The sequence below is a fragment of the Trachinotus anak genome, unplaced genomic scaffold (assembly GCF_046630095.1).
Source record: "Trachinotus anak isolate AG129_WGS33_773 ecotype Australia unplaced genomic scaffold, CSIRO_AGI_Tana_v1 ptg000021l, whole genome shotgun sequence".
Classification (NCBI taxonomy): Eukaryota; Metazoa; Chordata; class Actinopteri; order Carangiformes; family Carangidae; genus Trachinotus; species Trachinotus anak.
The window spans coordinates 3,765,052-3,786,115 of NW_027273872.1; the positions used below are offsets into that span (position 1 = coordinate 3,765,052).

Consider the following 21,064-nt stretch of genomic DNA (forward strand, 5'->3'; position numbering starts at 1 on the left):
ATGCCAGTGTAAGTGGAAATACTGAGGAAACATGACAGTGATTTAACAAGAAGGTGGGGAGAGTGGCACTGTCAGAGCGTCGTCTTCAGCATGAGCAGCATGATTATGATAATTTGTCATATTGTGAAGGAATTAGCAAGCTTTAGAAATATCAAATGAGCTCAAAAGTGGACAAATGCACCCTCACCCACACACACACACACACACACACACACACACACACACACACACACACATATATATATACACACACACAGACACACACAAGTCATCATTCTAATCTCTTAGATGCTCTATCTTGCTACTTTGCGAACCCGGTCTGGGTCTTTTGGTCTTATTAGAAAGTGACTCAATCAACAAGGAAGACTGTTAGCTCATCCCAGCCCATCTGCTGCGCTTTGATAACTCATTAATGGAAAAATCCTCATCCCCCATGCTCCTGGTCAGGATTACACATACAGGCCCTGCGATTGCATTTCACTCATACTCTATTTCAGAATGTGGCAGCAGCATTAAATTAACAAATTGTTGGACTCTACGAATACTGACTCCATGTGCTGAAATCAAATAATATTTCATTGGCCACAGAAAAAAAAGAGAATGGGACGAGAGTGAGGGAGAGAAAGAGAATGAAACAGAAGGAAAATAGAGTTAATGGATTCTCTTATCAGTTACATTCAGTTCTGTGAGGACTGTCTGTCAATGCGTTTACTCAAATGCCTCATGTCGGTCGGGTGCATTAAGCCCTAGCTTTTTAGTAAAAGCAATTTAGGGTGACTGTATTGCGATGGAATTCTTTAATACTGCAGATGCTTTGTGCTGTGAATGCATTACACAGGGCAATGCAACATAGATGGAAGTTAGCAAAGATGTTTTGTTGGAGTCAAACAACTCAGTGTCTCAATATTGAAATAAAAGTCTTGGGCACATCAGCCATATCAAGAAGTTAAGGGCTGATTCAGGGCTGATTTTAAATTATTAACTGACACGAAGTCATCGTGTTCATTTGATTTGTCATTTGAAAGAAATCAGTAATGGTTGATGTAGGCCAACTTTTTGTCAAAGATAAATATCTAGCAGACATCTCCCCAACTTTCCTTAACTGACAAGAAAAACTACGAAAGAGGTTTTCATTTTGCTGCAAAGAAGCAAGCTCAGTTGTTTTTACAGGGTAAGAAAATAAAAACTATATTCAAGTAGAAACAACCATTGATTCCTTGTGCTACGCAAGCAGATGGGATTAGCCTTTCTGTCAGCAGAGCTGAAGAGCCAAAAACTATAAATAATATCTGAAGAATATGGTGATTAAAGGATTGTTTTTATATGAATACATTAACTTGTAACCAGCCCCTCACCCATTTTAACCACAGCAACACTTTATCCCACTCCCCTCCCCTTATCCACAGCAGGAAAGTTTAAATCAGTAATAAAATATTCATATGCAGCTATTTGCTTGAGAGAATAATTTATTTTCTTGGGTGGATGCCTCTTTTAGAGATATGCAACTCTGGAATCCTTGAGGGAGCGTTGTGTTGTGTGCTGGTGCTCTTTGATCAGCGGGAATGAAAAGTTGGTTTCAGATGGGGATCAGAGTAAAGAGAGGAGAAGGATTCCGACAAGGGGACCTTGCCATTCACGTTAATGGATTGTGAATACTGAGAGCATGCCTTCTGGACACCATGTCATCATCTTGACACTAGGAATTTTGGGGCGGTGCCAGGAGGGATGGATAGACTGTAGAAGGTAGAAAGCAAAGACACTGGAATAAATGTTTAACACACTTGTCTAGTCAGGAGAAATGAACTTGTGCTTTGTTCTGAGAGGATGTGCTGTTTACGTCACTGGTATTGTCACCTCTTTAGCTAATCTGTAACCACATTCCCTGTAACACCAACAAGCAGAAGAAATTTTGAATTTTACTTTTATTCAAAGTAAATTCATGTTTCACTGTTACCTCAGTACCTTTCTCACTTGTATATGAACTATCCAGCACTATGAAGTGTGTTATAGTGTTTAAGGTCAATATAGTGTAAAACATTTTACAGAAACTTTTTCCAGCCATACTGAAAATAATTTTAAACTCTCAGGTGAAAAGTAAAGTGCAATTATATCTACTTTCCCAAGTCCTCTCTAGACTCATTAGCTCTAACAAAATCCCACAATATCTACAATGCCCTGTGGTGACAGCACCTGCACACGCATACACACAAGCGGCCTCAAGCCAATGAAACTGTGTTTAACAGGTTAAGAAGCTTGCACAAGCCTCTTTTATCAGTGAGACACCGACATTATACATTCTCCTATTCTCAGCTTCTTTCAAATAATATATTCTAATCTGTTTTATAACTTTGTCTTCTTTCTTCCAGCTCCCAAGTCAGTACGAGAAGTTTCTTAATCAGTACTTGTAGGAAGAAGTTCACATGTATCTACTTAAAAAAAAAAAAAAGTTAGATTCTGCATGTTTAAGCATCTGACACTGTGCGCACTCATGGAAATGCAGTAAACCATTTTTGTTTACCATTTGGATGTACAGCACAGAACATGTAGGTGGAGAATCATCTATTCATTTAGGCTTTATTATAATTTACACATTTCTGTGCTTCTGTTTTTGCGTTAAAAACAATAGGTCTCATTTGTGAAAATTTGTGAATATATTTGCATATGATACATTCAGATTTAAAATTCTGAACACATGCCAGACTCATCAAATGCCCTGAAGCATGACTTTGTGTTTGCCTATATTCTTTTGAATAGTGTGTTTCTGTCTGGGAATGGCCACCATGTTGCTGGAGCAAATATTAAATATAATAAATCTTAAATAAACTTACCAAAGAATCCCCATATGAAACAGCATTTTTGGGAAAAAAAAAACAACTATTTTCTGAACCTTACAGACCAAGATGACATTGAAGAAAGTGAAAACGAATGATTTAGTTATGTAAGTGATTCTACAAAATAATATATATAGCAGACACTGCGGCTTTATGACCTATTAAAAGATACCATATGGAAGGAAGTCACACAGTAGGTGAGAATGGTTACATTCTTGCAGAAAACTGTGCAAGAACCTAAAATGAAAACTGAAAAGCATGTCAGGGCCAACCAACAGAATTTAAAGACCACAACAAATGACCAGAAAACACGGTGCACTTTCTGAAATAACCCTGGGAACTTAAACTAGCAGCAGATTGTCTCAAAAACAGAAATCTTGGTGGACTATCAGAAGACTGGGAGGAAAAATATTTCTATCCATGTTGTGCACTCATACAGTTTTATAACATCCTCTGTGGATGTGGAAGAGATCTGCTAAGTCTGAGAAAATGACCCTGATGATGTCACGCTGATGTCACTGGATATATCTTGGTTTAAAACATGGAGAAAAATTACAAGAGAAGACACTTGCATTATGACAAGTGAAGGATCAAGAGTTTTTAGAGCATGACTGATACAAAGAACCAAATGTCAGGATATCTTGGCCTCTGCTGCTTCAAGTCTCACGTTTCTTTTAGAAATCCATCCCTTATGAGACCCCCAACTTTCTGGAAGTGTAATTCTAAATCACTGTTCTGTTAAACTGTAATGTTCAGACATGTCTTCACCATCTGTCAGGACCTGCTTAAAGTCTGATGAAAGTGTGTGCATGTGTAACTCACAAATTCTGTTCTCATTTCAATCACACCCAATGTGTGTGTTAACAAGTGAAAGTGTATGCAAAAGTATGAGCATGTGTGGGTGGTGGCTTCTGTTAGTCTGTGTGTGTGTCTTCTTTGAATAAACATTAAACACGAGACTTTTCATGCACATAAATAAACTAGAAACTTTACACTCACCATGAAGAGGATGCGGAAGTTGGCCAGTTCTCCAAAGAAATCCTCCACGCTGACCGAGTGGGGGTCGAAGGCAAAATAGCTGCCTATGCTCTCGTACAGCTTCTGCATGTTCTTATGCCTGGTGGATAGTTTTTCATACTGCTCCCGGGCATGCTTGCAGAAGCCGTGAGACAGACAGAGTCAAGGAAAAAAGAGAAAATCATGTCTGAAACACAGACAAAATATATGTAATAAAAATACTGTAATGAGCGATGTAATGACACCTCACAAATATGTTCATCTGTGGAAAGACAAGCCATTGTGAGAAACGATCACTTCAGAAGCTCAAAAAGCCCACCTATGTCAAGGTCAGCAAAACAAAACACTGGATAAAGAAGGGTCAGAGACAATCTAATGTGCCATTACAATAACCTCTCCATCTCACTTTGGAGTCAATAGCATGGTGAGCTAATAGCTGCAGCCCTGGAGTAATGGAAAGGTGTTTTGTAGTCAGCAGCATGACACAGATGGTTTCTGGAAAAGCTGATTGCAGTCATTGTTCTATTGTTTCTTCCAACAACAGTGGGGTCAGGTTGTTTTGAACCTCACAGCTCACGTCGCACTGTGTAATTTACTGAACAGGCGGAGCACTTTTCTCCTGGTGAATGGCTATTGACAGCTGGCATCAGTTAAGCATTATCACAGCAGCCACTGACCTCATGGAGACTGCGCTTGGAAACTCCAAGACTCAAACACCCTGGGTGGGATGAGGACGACACAAATTCACACACACCAGCTTGTATATACATGCATGTACATACTTGCAAGCACAGGCAAGCATTGGGCAACGACAGCTACCTGCAGTCGAAACTCCATCAGTAGATCTAATGCATCAGCAGTGGTGTCCAACACCTGCTGTGTCTTCAATCATTTCCATCTTCTTTCCTAATAAGCTAGTTATTATAGTCATAATATCTGTAATGGCTCAAAGCTTATCACTATGACATGAATTTATTACAAATCTGGTTTTATTTTCTTAGCTCTGACCATCAGTTCTATTGGATATGATAACATTGTGTCAACATCTCTAAAATAGAGCAACAAATGCAGATTGATCAGATAAGCTACCACTGTATTTTAGGTAAAACAAAAGGGAGCACACAGTGTATTGTCACTAATAATTCCTCATTTCACTGTGAGTTTGCAGAACTGTGTTAAAACTCTGCCAAAGTTGCCCTTTGCCTTTGTTTTCTCTTACAAAGAAGTCTGACCAACCTATGGGTTTGTTTAAAACCTCTCTGACTGACCGACCTCCCCATGGTGCCAATTTTTTAAGAAAAGCTGCTATTGTTATTTTGGTGAGTACAATGTAATCAGAACAGACAGAACCGAAGACCAGATCAAGTAGAATAAAACCCAAATTGTTCCAAACCATACATTTCCTTTCTCATTTACCAATGACATTTGTGTGTCGATATCTCTGTGTTTTGATCTCTTATGCAATGAGACTTTTTAGACTGTTTAAAATACAGTAAATGACTCCAGAAACTGTATAAATGGCTGCTGAGCAAAGGGTTTTACATGGCCGGACATGTCAGAATGCTTTGTGTTAAAGGTATAATAATTATAATAATAATAATAATAATAATAATAATAATAATAATCTTCTGTGAGAACATACACATATTCTTCTGTCCAATTAAATGTGTGTGTATGAATCCATGTGACTGTCATTCTGAAGGTTTTCCAGTTTAACTGAACAAATACAGACAATGTTACACAGAAAGGCATAATTGGGATAGTATTTGGCTTCTTTATGTAATACTTACATGCTAAAGCAGCAGCTTCTTGTTCTTTGTGTCATGGGTACAGTTATAGGCAATTAGTGCTCATATGCAGTCGCCTTGGCAACATACGCAGGCTGGTGGTGCAGCATGTGGTCTGTGATTGTCAGGGCTAAACAGTTTTCAAGATATTGTTCTTTGTGAGCAATCTGCCAGTACGATGCAGAAGCCACGGTTTTTCTACAGTACCATTTATTTATTGTTTGTTTGTTCTGTCATCTTGGTAGACAGCCATGTTGAAGTCCAGGGATTGTTCTGTGTCCCTGGCCAAGTTAGTAATGCTCATTTTTTTTCCATGTGGGTATAAATACCACATTTATTTGTGCCTGTGATGTTCTGTATGTGTGCACTTAAATATGCTCACATTTAAGCGTGTGTTTGTGGAAAGGCCTTTGTGAAGCTGAGAAGGAAGAAGAAAACTGACAGGGTAGGCTGGTTGGATTACTGCCCTGCTAGCTAGTGTTTACTAAAACTGAGCAGCGATGGCACAGTCCAGGTTAGCAGCAAGCCCACACACAGGCCCGATGGATGGACTCATCCCTCTGTCTTTCCTCTTGCTAGTCTCTATCTCCTTGTCTGCCTCGACCTGATTTTATCCCCTCTTCTTTGGCCAGACTGACTTTACATCTTCTTTTGTCCTCCCCCCCCTCACTCCACTTGTGTGAACACTCAGGGGTCCAACAGAGAGATGTAAAAGTAAAACTTGTTTGGTAAAGTCTTAAAATGAACCTTGTAAAGAAAAATCACTTTCTAGGACCAATCTACCATGAACAGTGCCATATGGTATGGTGTCATTTATTATTGAAACTGAACCTCAGTTCTTCATCCAAAAATTCAAATGCAGTCAGTTTCAAGTGCCAGACTGAACTTCATATAAAATGGTCCCTCTCAACAATGTCTAATTGGTCAGACTAGAAAATTAACTCTAAGGGATAAAATGATCATGAAAAGAATCATGAAAGCATAAATATTTATAATGTTTCACTGAAAACTGAATCGAAGGATGAGCAACAGGTTCATGCCAAACAGCAAGAAAAACATCAATTCAGCAGCAAAAGACATGTTGATATTACTCAACACTGGCATGGAAATGCTTATTAGCAGTATTTATATAAAATATTGATTTCACTCCGCAGTGGTGTCCACCCTGCCTTTAGCTCCAGAAATGTTTGGGTCAAAACTGCAGAATAAGAGTTAAAAACATTGAAACAGTGGTTACATCTGGTGCTTGTTGTGGCTTGTGGCTCTCTGTGTTTCTCTTTCTCTACTCTTCTCTCACACACACTCAAATACACATGTATGCATATGCACAGTGGTAGATGTGTCCCGCTGGGGACTGGACTGAGGCTGGCTGGGCTTTTGCTCCTTGTATTTCCACATCAAAGACATGTCATATTGATGGAGCCTGACGCACACTATCCTGCAGCAACACAACCGGTATGGTAGAGCCCTCATCAAACACGTAGATACACACACTCATGCACATACACACACACACACATATATATATATATATATATATATATGTATAGTGTACATACACACAACCACAAAACATTCTTTGAATGCCTCTGTCAGGCTGTCTATTACTCTTTTCTTTCCTTTACTTTCTCACAGTCAGTGAAGCCTTTATGGTTTCTCCTTCTCCAAAGATAAATCTTTTTCTATTTCTTTCTCTTTTCTTCCTGTCCACCACTGTCTTACTCAAACCCATTCCCTTTATAATTCTCTTTCTACATTTTCCCTTGACATTCTTCCCATTAAATTCTCTCACTCAGATGAGAACTCCCTTCTTTCTCTCCTACTCAGAGTGAACTTTCAGAGGTCTGCTGTCTGAGCTGTGTCTGGTATTCATGTCACCTGGGCTTTAAGCAGAGCAGGGAGCAGAGGCAACAGGACTCAAGGTAAAGCATCATGCAGGCTTTGGTTGGCCCGACCCTGTTTGTCAGTCTCTGCTCTCCTTTTCTAGTAGTCCTCAGAGGAGGGCTACTGTCTGCACTTCCTGTGCACTGAACCTGACCAACACAGTGCAAGACAAATGCTCCAGGGCTGGAAGGCTCAATGTTGCAAATGTGAATGCTACCAAAGATATCTGTGCAGTGTCTATTGGATTTTATGGTAATGGTCAGATTAGAACACTTGATTTTGCAAATACAGGCATTTTATAGCTCTGTGCCTCATCTTTCCTGAATTTCTAGGCTATTTCGATAACTGATGCTGGCACAACTGCAACATACAGCCTAAAATCATAGTTAAAAATGGACTTGTGGAATAGCAGCTAGTCACAAAGCATGTCACACAAAGGCTTATCTTACAAAACTCAAGTTTCTCACGGCGTCATATCTGACAGCGTCAATTTACAAAGAGGATGTCCGATGTGAAATGTGATGTCAGTGGCAGTGCTCTGTTGGTTCATGTTTTATAATTCCCTCTCTCAAATCCCCCGTTCTTGCCAAAACCCACCACGTCCTTGTATTAGACTAGAATTAATTCTTTGTCCTGCCATGGTGTCCTCATTACTGTGTTCAATCAGTCACTTTTTATCTGGGTGTTTGACATGCCAGAAAGAGTACATTTAACAGCAGTAAGCTGTGATTAAGGGCACTCATTTTTAACACCACAAAGTGACATCAAAATCATATCCAAGTCAGACTTACCCTAGATGTAAAAAAGCTTTTTGACTTATTCAATTTCACAATAAAACCACAGAAAGAGGAGAAAAAAAATCAATTTATGGGCGAAAACAAAGTTAAAACAGTTTTCACAATGGCCACCTATGAGGATGGCAATAAATTACCTGGTTTGTTTACCTGTGTGCATGAGAGAGTTATTAAAGTGCTGCATAAAACCCTACAGTGTGGGCCCAAAAAGCCTCCTTAATAAATCTCCTGTAACCTAGTTCCATTAATGTTTATTTAATGCTTTTCCTATGTGCTTGCTGGCCCCTCCATCCAAGGCCCCACACTAAGCCCGCTTTTCTCCAAACCCCACCATCCCTGCTCCCTTTATCCCCACACCTACTGCCAACAGTCCCAGTGGGCCAAATTACACCAAAGCTGCCCACTGACTGGACACAACCCATCGTGCTGAGAGGGGGAAAAAGAGAGAGAGAGAGAGAGAGAGAGAGAGAGATGTTAAAAGTTTTCAAGCTCCTAAAATCAGTGAACTAATGCATCAGATGTTATTCAGTTATTTCTATGTTTCATAATAAATCTAAAATTCTTGGTGTTTGATGCCTTTTGTTATTTAAAAAGTTTGCATTTTTGCAAACATTACTTTCCTCAACTTTCTAAAGAGTCAGTGGAAAAGCAGAATACGTGAGAGAAAGACAAAGGCAAAGTTTAAGAGGAGGACAGGACCACTCTCTAGTGTGTGGTGATACAAGCAGAGGGAGGTCCATAGGGCGAGCTGGAAAGAGGCTGACAGCGTCCTGAGTTGGGCCACGACACCGACACTGGGGCTGTCAGAGGGAATTAGCAGAGCAGCCAGCTCCAGGAATTTGGGATGTGATCTGGTGCAGAGGTGAATAGGGGGGAGGGGGGAAGTGTGAAAGGAAGGAGGAGGGAGGGTATAGTGAGGAGAAGGAGGGCAGGGAGGAAGGAGTTGCCTGGATTTAAAAGAGGCACTATACTGTATGTTTAAAGGTACAGCTCACAGTTATATATCCAAATGAACTGAATACAACATCTCTGCTCTGTTTACACTGTGAAGTATAATAATACGCGTCCATAAACACCACAGCAAGATCAGATTTGAAAAACCAACACAGTCCAGAGAATATGATAGTTTTGCTAATATTTCTGATGTTAGTAAGTAACATCTCACAATGACAACAAAAACATACTGAAGATTTGTAGATGTAAACCATGTTAACCATCACAGCTCAGGACAAGCCATGAATTTCCAAACCAAATATCTCACTTATCCAGGTCCAATCCTTTGGATAAGCAAGTTATTTCAGTGGATAAGGGAAAATTTGAATTGCTGGTGGCACTGGATCAAAAGTCAGATCACGAAAGTTATTCAACAAGTATGAAACATGAGTGTCTGCACTAAATTTCATGGCTATGCATCCAATATTTGTTCAGATATTTCACTTCAGATCAAACTGGAGGACGGACTGTCTGACCGAGCAACACTGCCAACCCACGACTGTGGCTTCTCACTGTGGCTAATTCAAATATATTACAGCAGTGATAGTTGTGGTTCAAGTGCCTTTCAACAAGACAGTCAACCTGCATTTGCTAACTGATCATTCATTGATCTAGAAAAAAGTAAACATTAAATTAAAAATGAAAAGACATTTAGTTCATCCTTTAAAAGGAACAACAGGGAATGTGTTTTGCAGGTCTCTACAATCTCTGCTCATGTGAAATGGGAGCCTGTTTGTTGTGCACAGGAATACAAGAATTCAAGTCATGTTCATTTCACATGGTGGAAATAATTAAATCTGTACCAGAATGAATGCCTTAGTGAAACAATACTCTCTGAAAATGTCTGGACTTTGTCCAAAGTAATCAAAACAACACCTTGGATGAAAATCAACAGTGTGCCATCGAGAAACTCTATCCTGTTGATCCATCTTTGTCAGAGCACACATGCGGATACCTGCCCCTCTTCTCTCTGCTGGATTACAGAGAGTGGCCCCCACCCCATCCCACACACACACACATACACACACAAAATGTAATTAATGTGATCACAGTCTACCTTAACCTCTCAAACCTTCAGTGTTACTGTTCCTTTACTCACTCTACAGTCTAATTATTTAAGATTATTTTCCTGCTCTGTACATATACATACATATACACACACACACACACACACAATCACACACACACATATATATACATATTGACACACAGAGACGCACAGAGACACACATATATATATATATATATATATATATATATATATATATATACATATATATATATATACATATAAATTCAAGTGTGTGTGTGTGTGTGTGTGTGTGTGTGTGTGTGTGTGTAGTGAATTGCTCAGTGAATTATATTAGCACTTTGACACAGGGGTCATGACCTTCCATCGCTCAGTACGCCTCTCCATCATCTCCCCAACAGCTTCTACCTCCTCATCTTCTTGAAATTAAAAGCCAGATTTGATGTCAATTTTACTGTCAATTTATTCTGCCCGTCCGTCCCTGAAATATTTATACGTGTAGAGAGAAAGGTTGTTTCTGCTTAAGCATTCAAAGCTCTTCACTACAGCACCCAGCTGGTAGTGGAACAGCTCAATGAGGGGGAAACTGGTGGGTGTAATGACTACATCTGATAAAGGAAAAGAGACTATATAAATTAGATATGAGGGGATTAGGTCCATGGGAATGACCTGTTGAATCATGGATAGGCTATTAAAAAAGGGGAGAGAGTGCAGGAAAAATGAGAAAAATAATTTGGTGTCCACAATAATGGTGCCGGTGAGTGAGAGTATGTGAACACAACACAATCAGACACACAACACACACACACACACACACACACACACACACACACACACACACACACACACACACACACACACACACACACACACACACACACACACACACACAATTTTATCTTTGATAACCTTTTATGGTTATTGTCATCCTTTCATCCTCATCCAAAGCAATCTCATGTCACACTGATGCCCGGGGCCGGTGCCTCTCTGTGTAATTTTCACATAGTGGAAACATGACAATGCAAATCCACAGTGTTTACAATGTTCATACTTGTCAAACTGTAAAAGGTCAAGTCTCTCTCTTCCCTAGACGCTGATCTAATCGGTAAACATCAAGCCCTACCTCTACATTACAAAGGCTCATGAGATGCCCCTTCAAGAGACAAGCATGTGCGAGAACACAGGCACCATGCATGTCATTAAATAGACACAGGTAAGCTTGTAAACAATAATACGCATTTTAATGTGGTTTTTCAGGCATGAAAGTGCAATATTTCTCATTTGGAAAAACACACCTGGGTAATCTTTGAGATGCCTTTAGTGCCAGTGTTGCACATTCATTGATTTGGTCTTCAATGAATCCATCCAACACCAGTTCTTTCCCTCAGCACAAACACAAGCTCCTTGAATCTGGTGGGAAAATGAATGTAATCTGTATCTCATAATTACACATGCTTTCGGTTTAATTATCTAATCTTGTTTAGATGCATTTACTGCTCACTTTTTAATACTGAAATAGCAGAATATTGAATACTGCTTTATCAACAAGCACAACTGCTGCCATCGCACCACTTTCTGGCCTGGCTCACCTTATTCCTAGAATTATATATTATAATACCTATAATACCTATTATAATACCTACCATACTATGCTTCTATCCTCCTACTGGGGAGGTAAGCCAGCATTTTCATTGCAGTATGATCAATTCAAAAGACTTGTCTGGCTTTGATACAGAGAGATGTGTGGGATGCACAGTATAGACTTGTTTCCTTATAAATGCCATGTCTATGTAGTTGTGTGCGATGATGACAGTGATGAATCACAATTTCTGGTCTGCACTTTTTGTTTCTTGAAACGGTTCATTTAAATACATTTCTTTTCTCAGTAGATGTTCAACATGTCTATTCTCTTTGAACATGTTCATGTGGATACTGCTGAACATTCTGTACTGAGGTTTATCATCATCAGGAATTCAGTAATCTAGTGTGATGATATCTGACTTTTTACCAGCTGCCAGATCAGATGGCACATTTTGCCTTTAAGTCCTGTACAGGGCATCAGGGCCTTCAAAATATGAAACACACAGACACATGGCACCAAACTACTCCTGTGTTTTTAAGGAAATAAATCTCTGGGGCTAATGTGTCTCCAGTCACTCACTAATATGCAGCTTCTCTTGCCTATATTCACTGTTCATCAAAATATAGTAAAGCAGAAACATGACATCAGATCTTTGAATAATTCTTGCAACTACATTTAGTTCTGTCTCGGAACTTGGTCTGCAGTGTAAATTAATAAGTGTCATTATTAATTATCATTCCTATCTGACCGAGCCTCGCTCACAGCATCTCCGGATGCATCTTCTTCATGTGACCACAGTACATAAAGCTGGGCATAAAGCTAGGAATGGGACCTCTTAGGTGGCCATTAAATGCATACCCTCTACACAGACCACTAATCAAGCCAGGCAAACGGACATCATGTTTGGCTGCCTGTGACGTGCACTTCCAGACTTGAGAGTGTCAATAGAATATCCTGCCTTCATGCTGGACTGCTCCAACCTTCTGCACTCCACAATGAGCAGAGTGTGTACACTACAGCTGAATTTCTTGATGTTATGTAAATTGCATTGACATACTGTAAATAACCTGCCAATAAAATCAAGCGCTGTTCTGTTCTAATGTGGGAATGACAACCAGAGTTAGCTGCTGGATATGTAGTCTATCATTTCCACTATGCACAACAAAGATGGATTCACTAAAATCAACTGGGTATGTGAATGAGAAAGAGAGAAATCTGAAACTTCTCAAGGTCAACCAGTGTGGCTTCTGAAAAAAATCATTAAAATTCTCCAATGAAGTAAAACATTTAGAAATTATTTAATTTATGTGTTCAAAATATGATAATCAAACTTCTCATCAAATATCAGGCTGTGTGGGGCTTTCGATAGTTTTAACCACTGCAATGAAGTTTGGCTTTTTCTTTTGGTGTGTGTTCTCAGTGATCCAAGAGCCAAATGGCTGACAGGAAAATGAATTTCAGAGTGTAACCAGTTAACTGTTGGTCAAGTTTTTAATTTGTTTGTAGATAAAGAAAGAATGGTGGCAGTACTGATAAAGTGCAGGTTGAAAAGGAGAGAGGGGGAGAGAGAGAGAGAGAGAGAGAGAGAGAGAGAGAGAGAGAGAGAGAGAGAGAGAGAGAGACAGACAGACAGACAGACAGACAGAGAGAGAGAGAGACTGTTTATTGATCAAATTCCTTCAGTAAGACCACTGGCCCAGCAGCTAGTGTGACAGAGTACAGCTCCATTCAATAGCCTTATCATTACCACAGCACAAACCCATTCAGCAGGTCAGCCTATTTGGCCTCTGGTTCAGAATGTGAGAGTGTGTGTGTGCGTGTGTGTGTGTGCATGAGTGCATGCAGAAGGAGGGGAAAAAAAAAAGAAATTTCGATTCTTTAAGCCAATGAATCCCATTATAAGACCACTTACAGCACATTTCTTTGTTCAGAGCACTTTCAGCCTAATGAAGTGTCCTAAGAGTCGAGGGAGAAAAGAAGATGCTATCCACTAAAAAGTGTTGCAAGGCATAGTTAGACAACAGGTGAAATTATTGGTGGACCAAACCAGCTGCAGAGTAAGAGGGTAGTGGATGCTACTCAACAAAGTTTGCCTTGCAAATCTAAACTTGAAACTTGTAAGAACTTTGCATGTAGTAATGTTATTATAAGTTCAGTTTCCTATAGCTATACAATAGCTCTCTGTGAGTGACACGGTGGAAACTTTTACAACTGGCAGAAAGAGGCATGGAAAACATAACATGGAGAAATTGAAACAATCAGTGGTGACACATTAGGATTAAATTGGGTTGCTTTAAATACACAAGGACCACTTCCTCCTTTACTAGATTACAGTCAGACATGAGTGGCAGAAGTAGCAGTCAAAGACAAGGAGGTGGAGAAGGAGAGATGCAGACTGTGGAGAGAGGAATAATGGAGCCGTCTCCATTGGTAACGCAGAGGCACAGAGACTATTTTTAGCAAATTAATTTAAGGCTCTAAATAATTAACTGATAATTATCTGGCAATCAAGGGTAAGATAAAATGATCTCCCCAAGAGTTTTTTTGTTATGTAGCTCAGCAGGCGGACGAAGGAGCTTTGTGTGACTCGCCAGTCAAGAGGCTCCTGGGTGTCATGGTGCAGAATGAGAGGAAAAACTGACAAGGGGAATACAGTAAGATGTGCTCGCTAGAAGGCGAGTGGATTTGCCAATGATTAGTGTCTAATGAGTGACAGAAAACTGGCACTTACAATCCATTTGTTTGTGGAATAATAGATGTGTGTAGCAGCTGTCTTCCATGTTTGTCATACGCTTGCACACACACATGCACGAGCACACACAGAAACACACACACACACACAAATATAAGCAGCCACAAAAGGCACAGACACATGTTCTTGAGACATTACCATGCAAAAATCATAAACTGCAAATGGTTCCATGTTGAGCATTTCTACTCAATCTTCAGAAATGTGTCATAAATTATGGAAATTTTGCCTGACAATGTAACTAAAAGGTCAATAGTTTTGGTTCTAAGTTCAGTGGAGTTAAAGTGGTTGTTTTGTGTCAAAGTTAGGTCATCTCCACACCTGACCCTGACAAGATTCCCTGTAAAGAGTGGGGGAGAGAGCACTGACAAGCAGCTGATGAACTGCCTGTGGCATTGTGTGTGTGTCCTCCAACCTGTAAAAATAAAAGTACCTTCAACGCCAGTTCATCTCCTTCTTCCCCAGTCTTTACTCTCCCTTCTTGTCTTCATTTCTCTGACGCTCTCGTATTTCACGTCTGCTCTCCCTATCCCATTACTGCATTGGTCCACCCACTATTGAGCAGCTTTCCAAATGAAGATTGTATTGGACTGCATTTGCATAGGACTAGCCGTCAAATGTCAATCTGTCAATCCATCTTTCTTTCTGTTGCTTGTATTTTTTTTTTAGAGGATTCCTTAACTCTTAGCTTCACTGTGTGCATCTAATTACAAAATGCTGTAGCTATAGAATGGTGCTGGGAGGAGAAAAAAATGGGTGTAACTGAGCATTACCCAAGTGACAGCTGATTTTAATCCAAAAAAGGAACCTTCCTCAGACTGGAGCTTGTGTGTTTATGGGCCACTAACAATCACAGGTTGAAAGAAAATCCTTTCTTTTCATGTGAAAACATAATAGTCTTGGTTTTAAAAAGAAGGATATGCAGACATACGTTTGCATACTGTGTCCTTTTCTATGGTTTTGGAATTACAGAGAGGGCACAATTAGCTTGACGGTGTGATGTGCTTTGGTGAGAGCTAAGGTTGACAGGCCTACCTAGCTACCCCACTGCGCAACCTTTTATAAAATCAATGTCACCACTAAACACAACTCTCCCCTGTGGAGCTGGGCCCTGTTACAGCCTCCTTCCCTTCTAGTGTGGGGAGGAAAACACAGACAAACAGATAAATTAGAGCCTCCCCAGCTGCCCTCCTCTCATCCTCCAGCCTGTCTACTATTCTGAAGTGACAACAGTACTGTCAGTATTAAAAAAAAAAAAAGGCAATTCTGCTTTTGAAACAAGAACCCCTGCATTTAAACTTCACTGTCTTCAGCCAATTATATTTTCTTTTCTCTACAGAAACATAGCACTATCTGTGAAAATAACATTGAAAAAAACATTTATTATTGGCTGATTGGTTGTAGATGGGTGACATTAAAAAAAGGTTTGTGGAGGCTTTGTACACAACCAAAAAGAGGATATGTACAGTGAGTGGAGTAGAAAACATTTGGTCACCTTGTCTCCTCTGAAATACATAAATTGTTCTTACTGGAAAATACGCCAAGAAATACATATTATCACAACATGAACAAAACATAGTGCGAGGAGACAGTGTAGAAAGGGGAAAAAAGTACATTGATAGAAGAATAAAGAGATGAGAGACTTATTGTCTTGTCTCTTTGTCTTGCACCTCAAAGAAGGAGATTTCGGGAGGACACTGTTCTCTGAGCACATATCTAGAGAGGCGCTGGCTTTGGAAACTTGCTCACAGCTGACAGTGATAATGGCACTGGTGAAACTTTGCAAACATTGCTGCAATATACGGTATTTCTTGGCAAGTGGCACATAAAGACACAAGATCAATGTGGGGGCTCATCAGCTTTACAGAATCTTTATCAAGACAGGCAACTGAGCAACATACAAACTCCCCGCAGCACCACAGGTACACAACTTGACTGTATTACCTGCTACAACTACTCCATAGTACCATCACTGCACTCATTTGCCAGTCTGATACTCTCATTTGCATCAGATTACATTTCCACAGAGGCAAACTCTCCTTAATGGGTAGCATCATCCTCTGCAGGTGGCAGGGGAAGAAAACGTGAGTTCGGGACACAAAAATGATCTGCCTCCTCAAATACTCACTCGTCGTTGGCTGATTGCTGCTCTGATGACTTCCATTTGTGCTCTGAGATATCATTTTCAACTGCTCAATCTCTCTTCATTAACATTAACTGCACCATTCCACAATGTGGACACATTAACCCAGTTATTTTCTTAATTACCATATCTGGATTTTTTTAAATTTTTTTTTTTATTCTTGGCCTGCTGTCACCCAAAATCCCAAAAAGAGTTGGTCGGCTACTCTGCTGCCTCTTCAAAATAAAACAGTCTTCTATGATCGTGCAAACAACATCTGCATTCTAATTGCAGCTTTCAGTGCTGTGTGTCTGTGTCACCGTGTGTGTTTGGTAGGTGTTTGTAACTAGACTAGATGCAGCCCACCTTTTATCAATATGGGCAGGGGTGGGCTGTGTGTTGTGGGTTGATGGTGGTATTGAGCAGGAGAACAATCTATATCAGTCATTAAAATGCAAATGTGTTTACCACGTCTAGCTTTGATGCTGCACTAATAACAAGCAGTGGGAAACAATCATGAATCAAACTTGTGTAGCAACCTATTGAATGCACACCAACGCAATGTAATGAAACAAGAGCTGAAATAAGAGCAGTTTCGACAGTCAATACGAAATCCTGTCATTATCTGAGAATGTGAAACAGAGAATTAGGCGGCACGAGATGAAGTTGGCACAATCCCAAAGCTGCATTACAAAGGAAACCTGGACTCTGTGTCCTACATTAAAGACTACTGCAAGTGAGATAGGCAGGAAATGCTAGTGTGCTCTGCAAATGAAATTCGCTAAAATGACAGCACCTGTTCACGCATTGTAATCCAGTGTAACTTGATAGACTTTGCAGTCAATCACACTGACTGTGTCAAGTAATAGATATACAGAGATAATAACACAGCAGCTTCCTTATATAAATATCTATCTATTGGCTCTGACCTGATATCTCCCTGCTATTTTTGGCTCATGACCACTAAAAATAAAGTCTAATGAGTCTAAATCTGACAGTGCTAGGCACTTATATGTTGGAACTCTGACTAATTCATCAAAAGAGAAGGTTTAGCTTCTCAGATTCAGCATCTTAGGAGGACAAATCTGGGATCTAGAAGAAAAGTCTAGCACAAACATTTGTTTTTCCCCTTTGTCCCATTAAGCACCCCCCACCCCCACCCCACAGATTTGTCTGCAAGAACATGGGGTTCTCAACTAATGCAGCTGTTGGGGCAGAAAGGTTGTACTTCTAAAAGGTTGTACTGCTAAAAGTGCTTTTCAGTCCATAAATTGATATTCTATTAATAGTATGTATATATAATGGAAGACTAAAGGTGATCTTAGCATTGTGTTTCATTCTTACATAATAATCTTCATGGTCTTCCTCAGTCAAAGCTTGGCAGAATAGTAAATGTCTCCACAATGCACTGGCATTATGATGGACAGGAAGAAAGTCTAGCTTAGGAAAAATACCTTATTTCATCTGTGCTATTTCATTAAGCACCTAATTGACCATGACATCTCCCCTCCCTTATTGGTTAGTGATCTGTGCACAAGTGTGCAACTATTGAACAAAACACAATGACCTAAATAGCACAGTCGAGCAGTGGATGGTTTGGCCCCTCCCTCTACGCAGGGCTAATTAGAGAAACCAGTGTTCAGATGAGAAGCAGACATCAAAAGAACAAAAAGAGGTAAGGCCATAACAAAAATTCATTTGGGAGGGTGAGACACCTTTGGATGGAGCTCTCAGATTTAAAAATTAGTTAGAAGACACAGTGTAAAATACAATCACCATCCTTACATGATTATGAAGTAGGGACGTTGTATACTGTGCATACTTCTTGGTATAGCTTGGACAAGTACTGTAGCCAGTGAGTTAATGTGTCGCCCTCCCCTTCTGCAACTACTTCTTCAGGCTTTTAGTTTAGCAACAAATGTTTTTTAGTCCAGACATATACCTCTTTAAAGTCACCTTTAATCACAATTAAGATGATAACAAGGTAGTAATATAAACTTATGAGGGAAAAATAGAAAAAAAATCTTGAATTTTGGCCTGAAATTACTTTTTTCCTTTATTTTCAGCGAGTGGTAGAGACAATAGCATTGCTAATCATTAGGAATTGACATGGGGCAGCTACAGAGAAAATAAAGGGCTATGAAAATCTAGTGGATGCCCTGTGGAGTCTGTGTGGCAACACAAAGCCATGTGGGGCTCTGTTCAGAATATCTACTCACTCATCCAGTCTCTTCCTCTTGGGATCTTGAAAAGTTAGCAACCCTCTTTAAAGCTTGGTAAATCCGAGAGAAAGGAATAAAGAGAAGAAAGAAGATGGGTAACATGAGAGACTGAGGACAAGGAAGTAAAAGATGGGTGACGGTGACGGAGACGGAGACAGAGAGAGGAACTGGGGTAGAAAGAGAGAAGGGAGGGCTCATCTTTTGCAAATCGTATCATCTCTGTGAAAGCTGACAGAAAGACAGAGATGAGCATTACTACTAATCTCCAATCTGCACCTTGAAAAGAAGTCTGACTTTCATTTGCCACTGACAAGCTCCCTCTTGTGATCTCTCTGGATGACAAAAGCACTCAATGAACAGATTACATAGTGTATTTACTGTCCTACAGTATGAAGTAAATCTCCAGTACAGAATCTACTTCCCTGATTTTACTAAATGTTTCAAATGTTGCTAAATACTGCAGCTTTGGAAAAACACATACATTATTTTATATACAGTCATGGCAATCAGTAGACTGTGAAATTAAAACTAATCTCAGAAAGGATTATTATCTCTGATCAGCCTTGCATCAGGGAGAATACTTGATACTCTTCTGTTTCAGATCAAATCTAATAAGCTTAAAGGTAAGTATAGGGCTTAGTATTCATTTGTGGATAGAGAAACCTATTCTGTACATAGTTCACTTGTAATATGATAAGGAGATATTGTTGGGGGATTAGGTTATCTCCCTGGAGATCTATTAGTGGATAAGTCCTACTGGCTGTCTTATGAATCATTACCCTACTGGTTACAATCTGATCTGCACATGCTTCCCCTCAACTACAAACACAATGACCATACACATGGACTCACAAGCTCGCAAGCAAAGAACACATATACACACTATGAGCTCAAATTTACGTTTGACAGCAGGCAGCTGCATTTTCAGGACGTAATAATAGAAACTCAACATGCAGTACCAAAGTGGTGCACTGAAAGATCACTTAAAGTGTCATCGAGCTTCAGTGAAAAGAATAGAGAGATGGGAATCAGTAGAGTGCTGACCTGTGTCCACAGCACTGTGGGGCACATTCATTGCCCTGTGTGGGATGATAACCAGAGAGGTAATGAACAGACATGGCATCAGCGGTAAATCCTGCAATAATGGCTAAAGTGACATTAAATAACACAGGGACTAATCTCATTCATGGAGAATACAGTTTCAGTCAATCTGGCTCCAGCAGGGTGCTCTTTGACTATTAGCACAATAACAGAAACGGCGAAGCAATCGGTGGAGTGATTACATGAAGAATGCTACAAAGTCTAATAACATTATGAACACATTGGCACTATGTATCACCGGCCTGGTCCCATCATTACACATTCAGCTCAGACAACATCCTGTACCACAGTCACGGCCGTGATATTTAGCAGGGGGAAAAAAAGACAACAAACTGAACAGTGTTTCTGTACAGAGCCTCAGGGGTGGATGGGTGAAATTCAATCCACTTTTTCTACCTGTTAGAAATCTATTAGAGGCCAATAAGGATGCTGAGGAGAGAAGGTTGGAGATATTTCGGGTCAGCCTTAGAAGTTAATTGTTGAGTCGTCTGTCTGGTCAGTGAGGGGATCACTGTGTGAAACCAATCCTGAAGGCAGGGGATGAACGGCAAGTGTGGATGGCATTCAGGAGATTAGAGCAGTTGATGTGAGAGGCAGAGGCAGAGAGAGTGAAAGAGGGAGAGAAAGACGAAGAAAACATGAACCTGTGGACCTCAAATCAACACTTTCACAAGGCTGCCAATGCTAAGTGGGTGCAGACTTACACTTAATGTGCTTGAGAGTGGTTATGTGTAGACAACAAGGCCAGTGAGGTTAGCTGTATTTAAATTAAAAGTAATTAAAAGTACAGGGTGTGTTTTAACCGTTGTGTCAACTAGAGATACGAGAGAAATGTTAATAAGCATCAAAAACAACTATTCTGTCTACTATCTATCACCTACTCTGAGATTTTAGAAAATAAATAAAGAACACATGCACACAGCCAGGCAACCTGCACCACCCACTCTCTCCC

The 21,064-nt window shown here is 40.0% G+C and overlaps 1 protein-coding gene and 1 long non-coding RNA gene across 13 annotated transcripts in view; one reads left to right on the forward strand and one right to left on the reverse strand.

Annotated features, from left to right (window-relative positions):
- Positions 1-21,064, forward strand: part of LOC139605612 (uncharacterized) — a 271,063-nt gene that overhangs the window by 192,128 nt on the left and 57,871 nt on the right. The gene's annotated exons all lie outside the window — the stretch shown is intronic.
- Positions 1-21,064, reverse strand: part of diaph2 (diaphanous-related formin 2) — a 353,639-nt gene that overhangs the window by 63,059 nt on the left and 269,516 nt on the right. For 11 of the 12 annotated variants that reach the window (XM_071457232.1, XM_071457234.1, XM_071457233.1 and 8 more), the window contains one exon: positions 3,831-3,995. In XM_071457232.1, the coding sequence (XP_071313333.1) occupies positions 3,831-3,995 (165 nt within the window). Of the gene's footprint in view, positions 1-773; positions 1,735-3,830; positions 3,996-21,064 lie in introns of those variants that run through there. The other variant, XM_071457243.1, reaches the window with a different exon arrangement.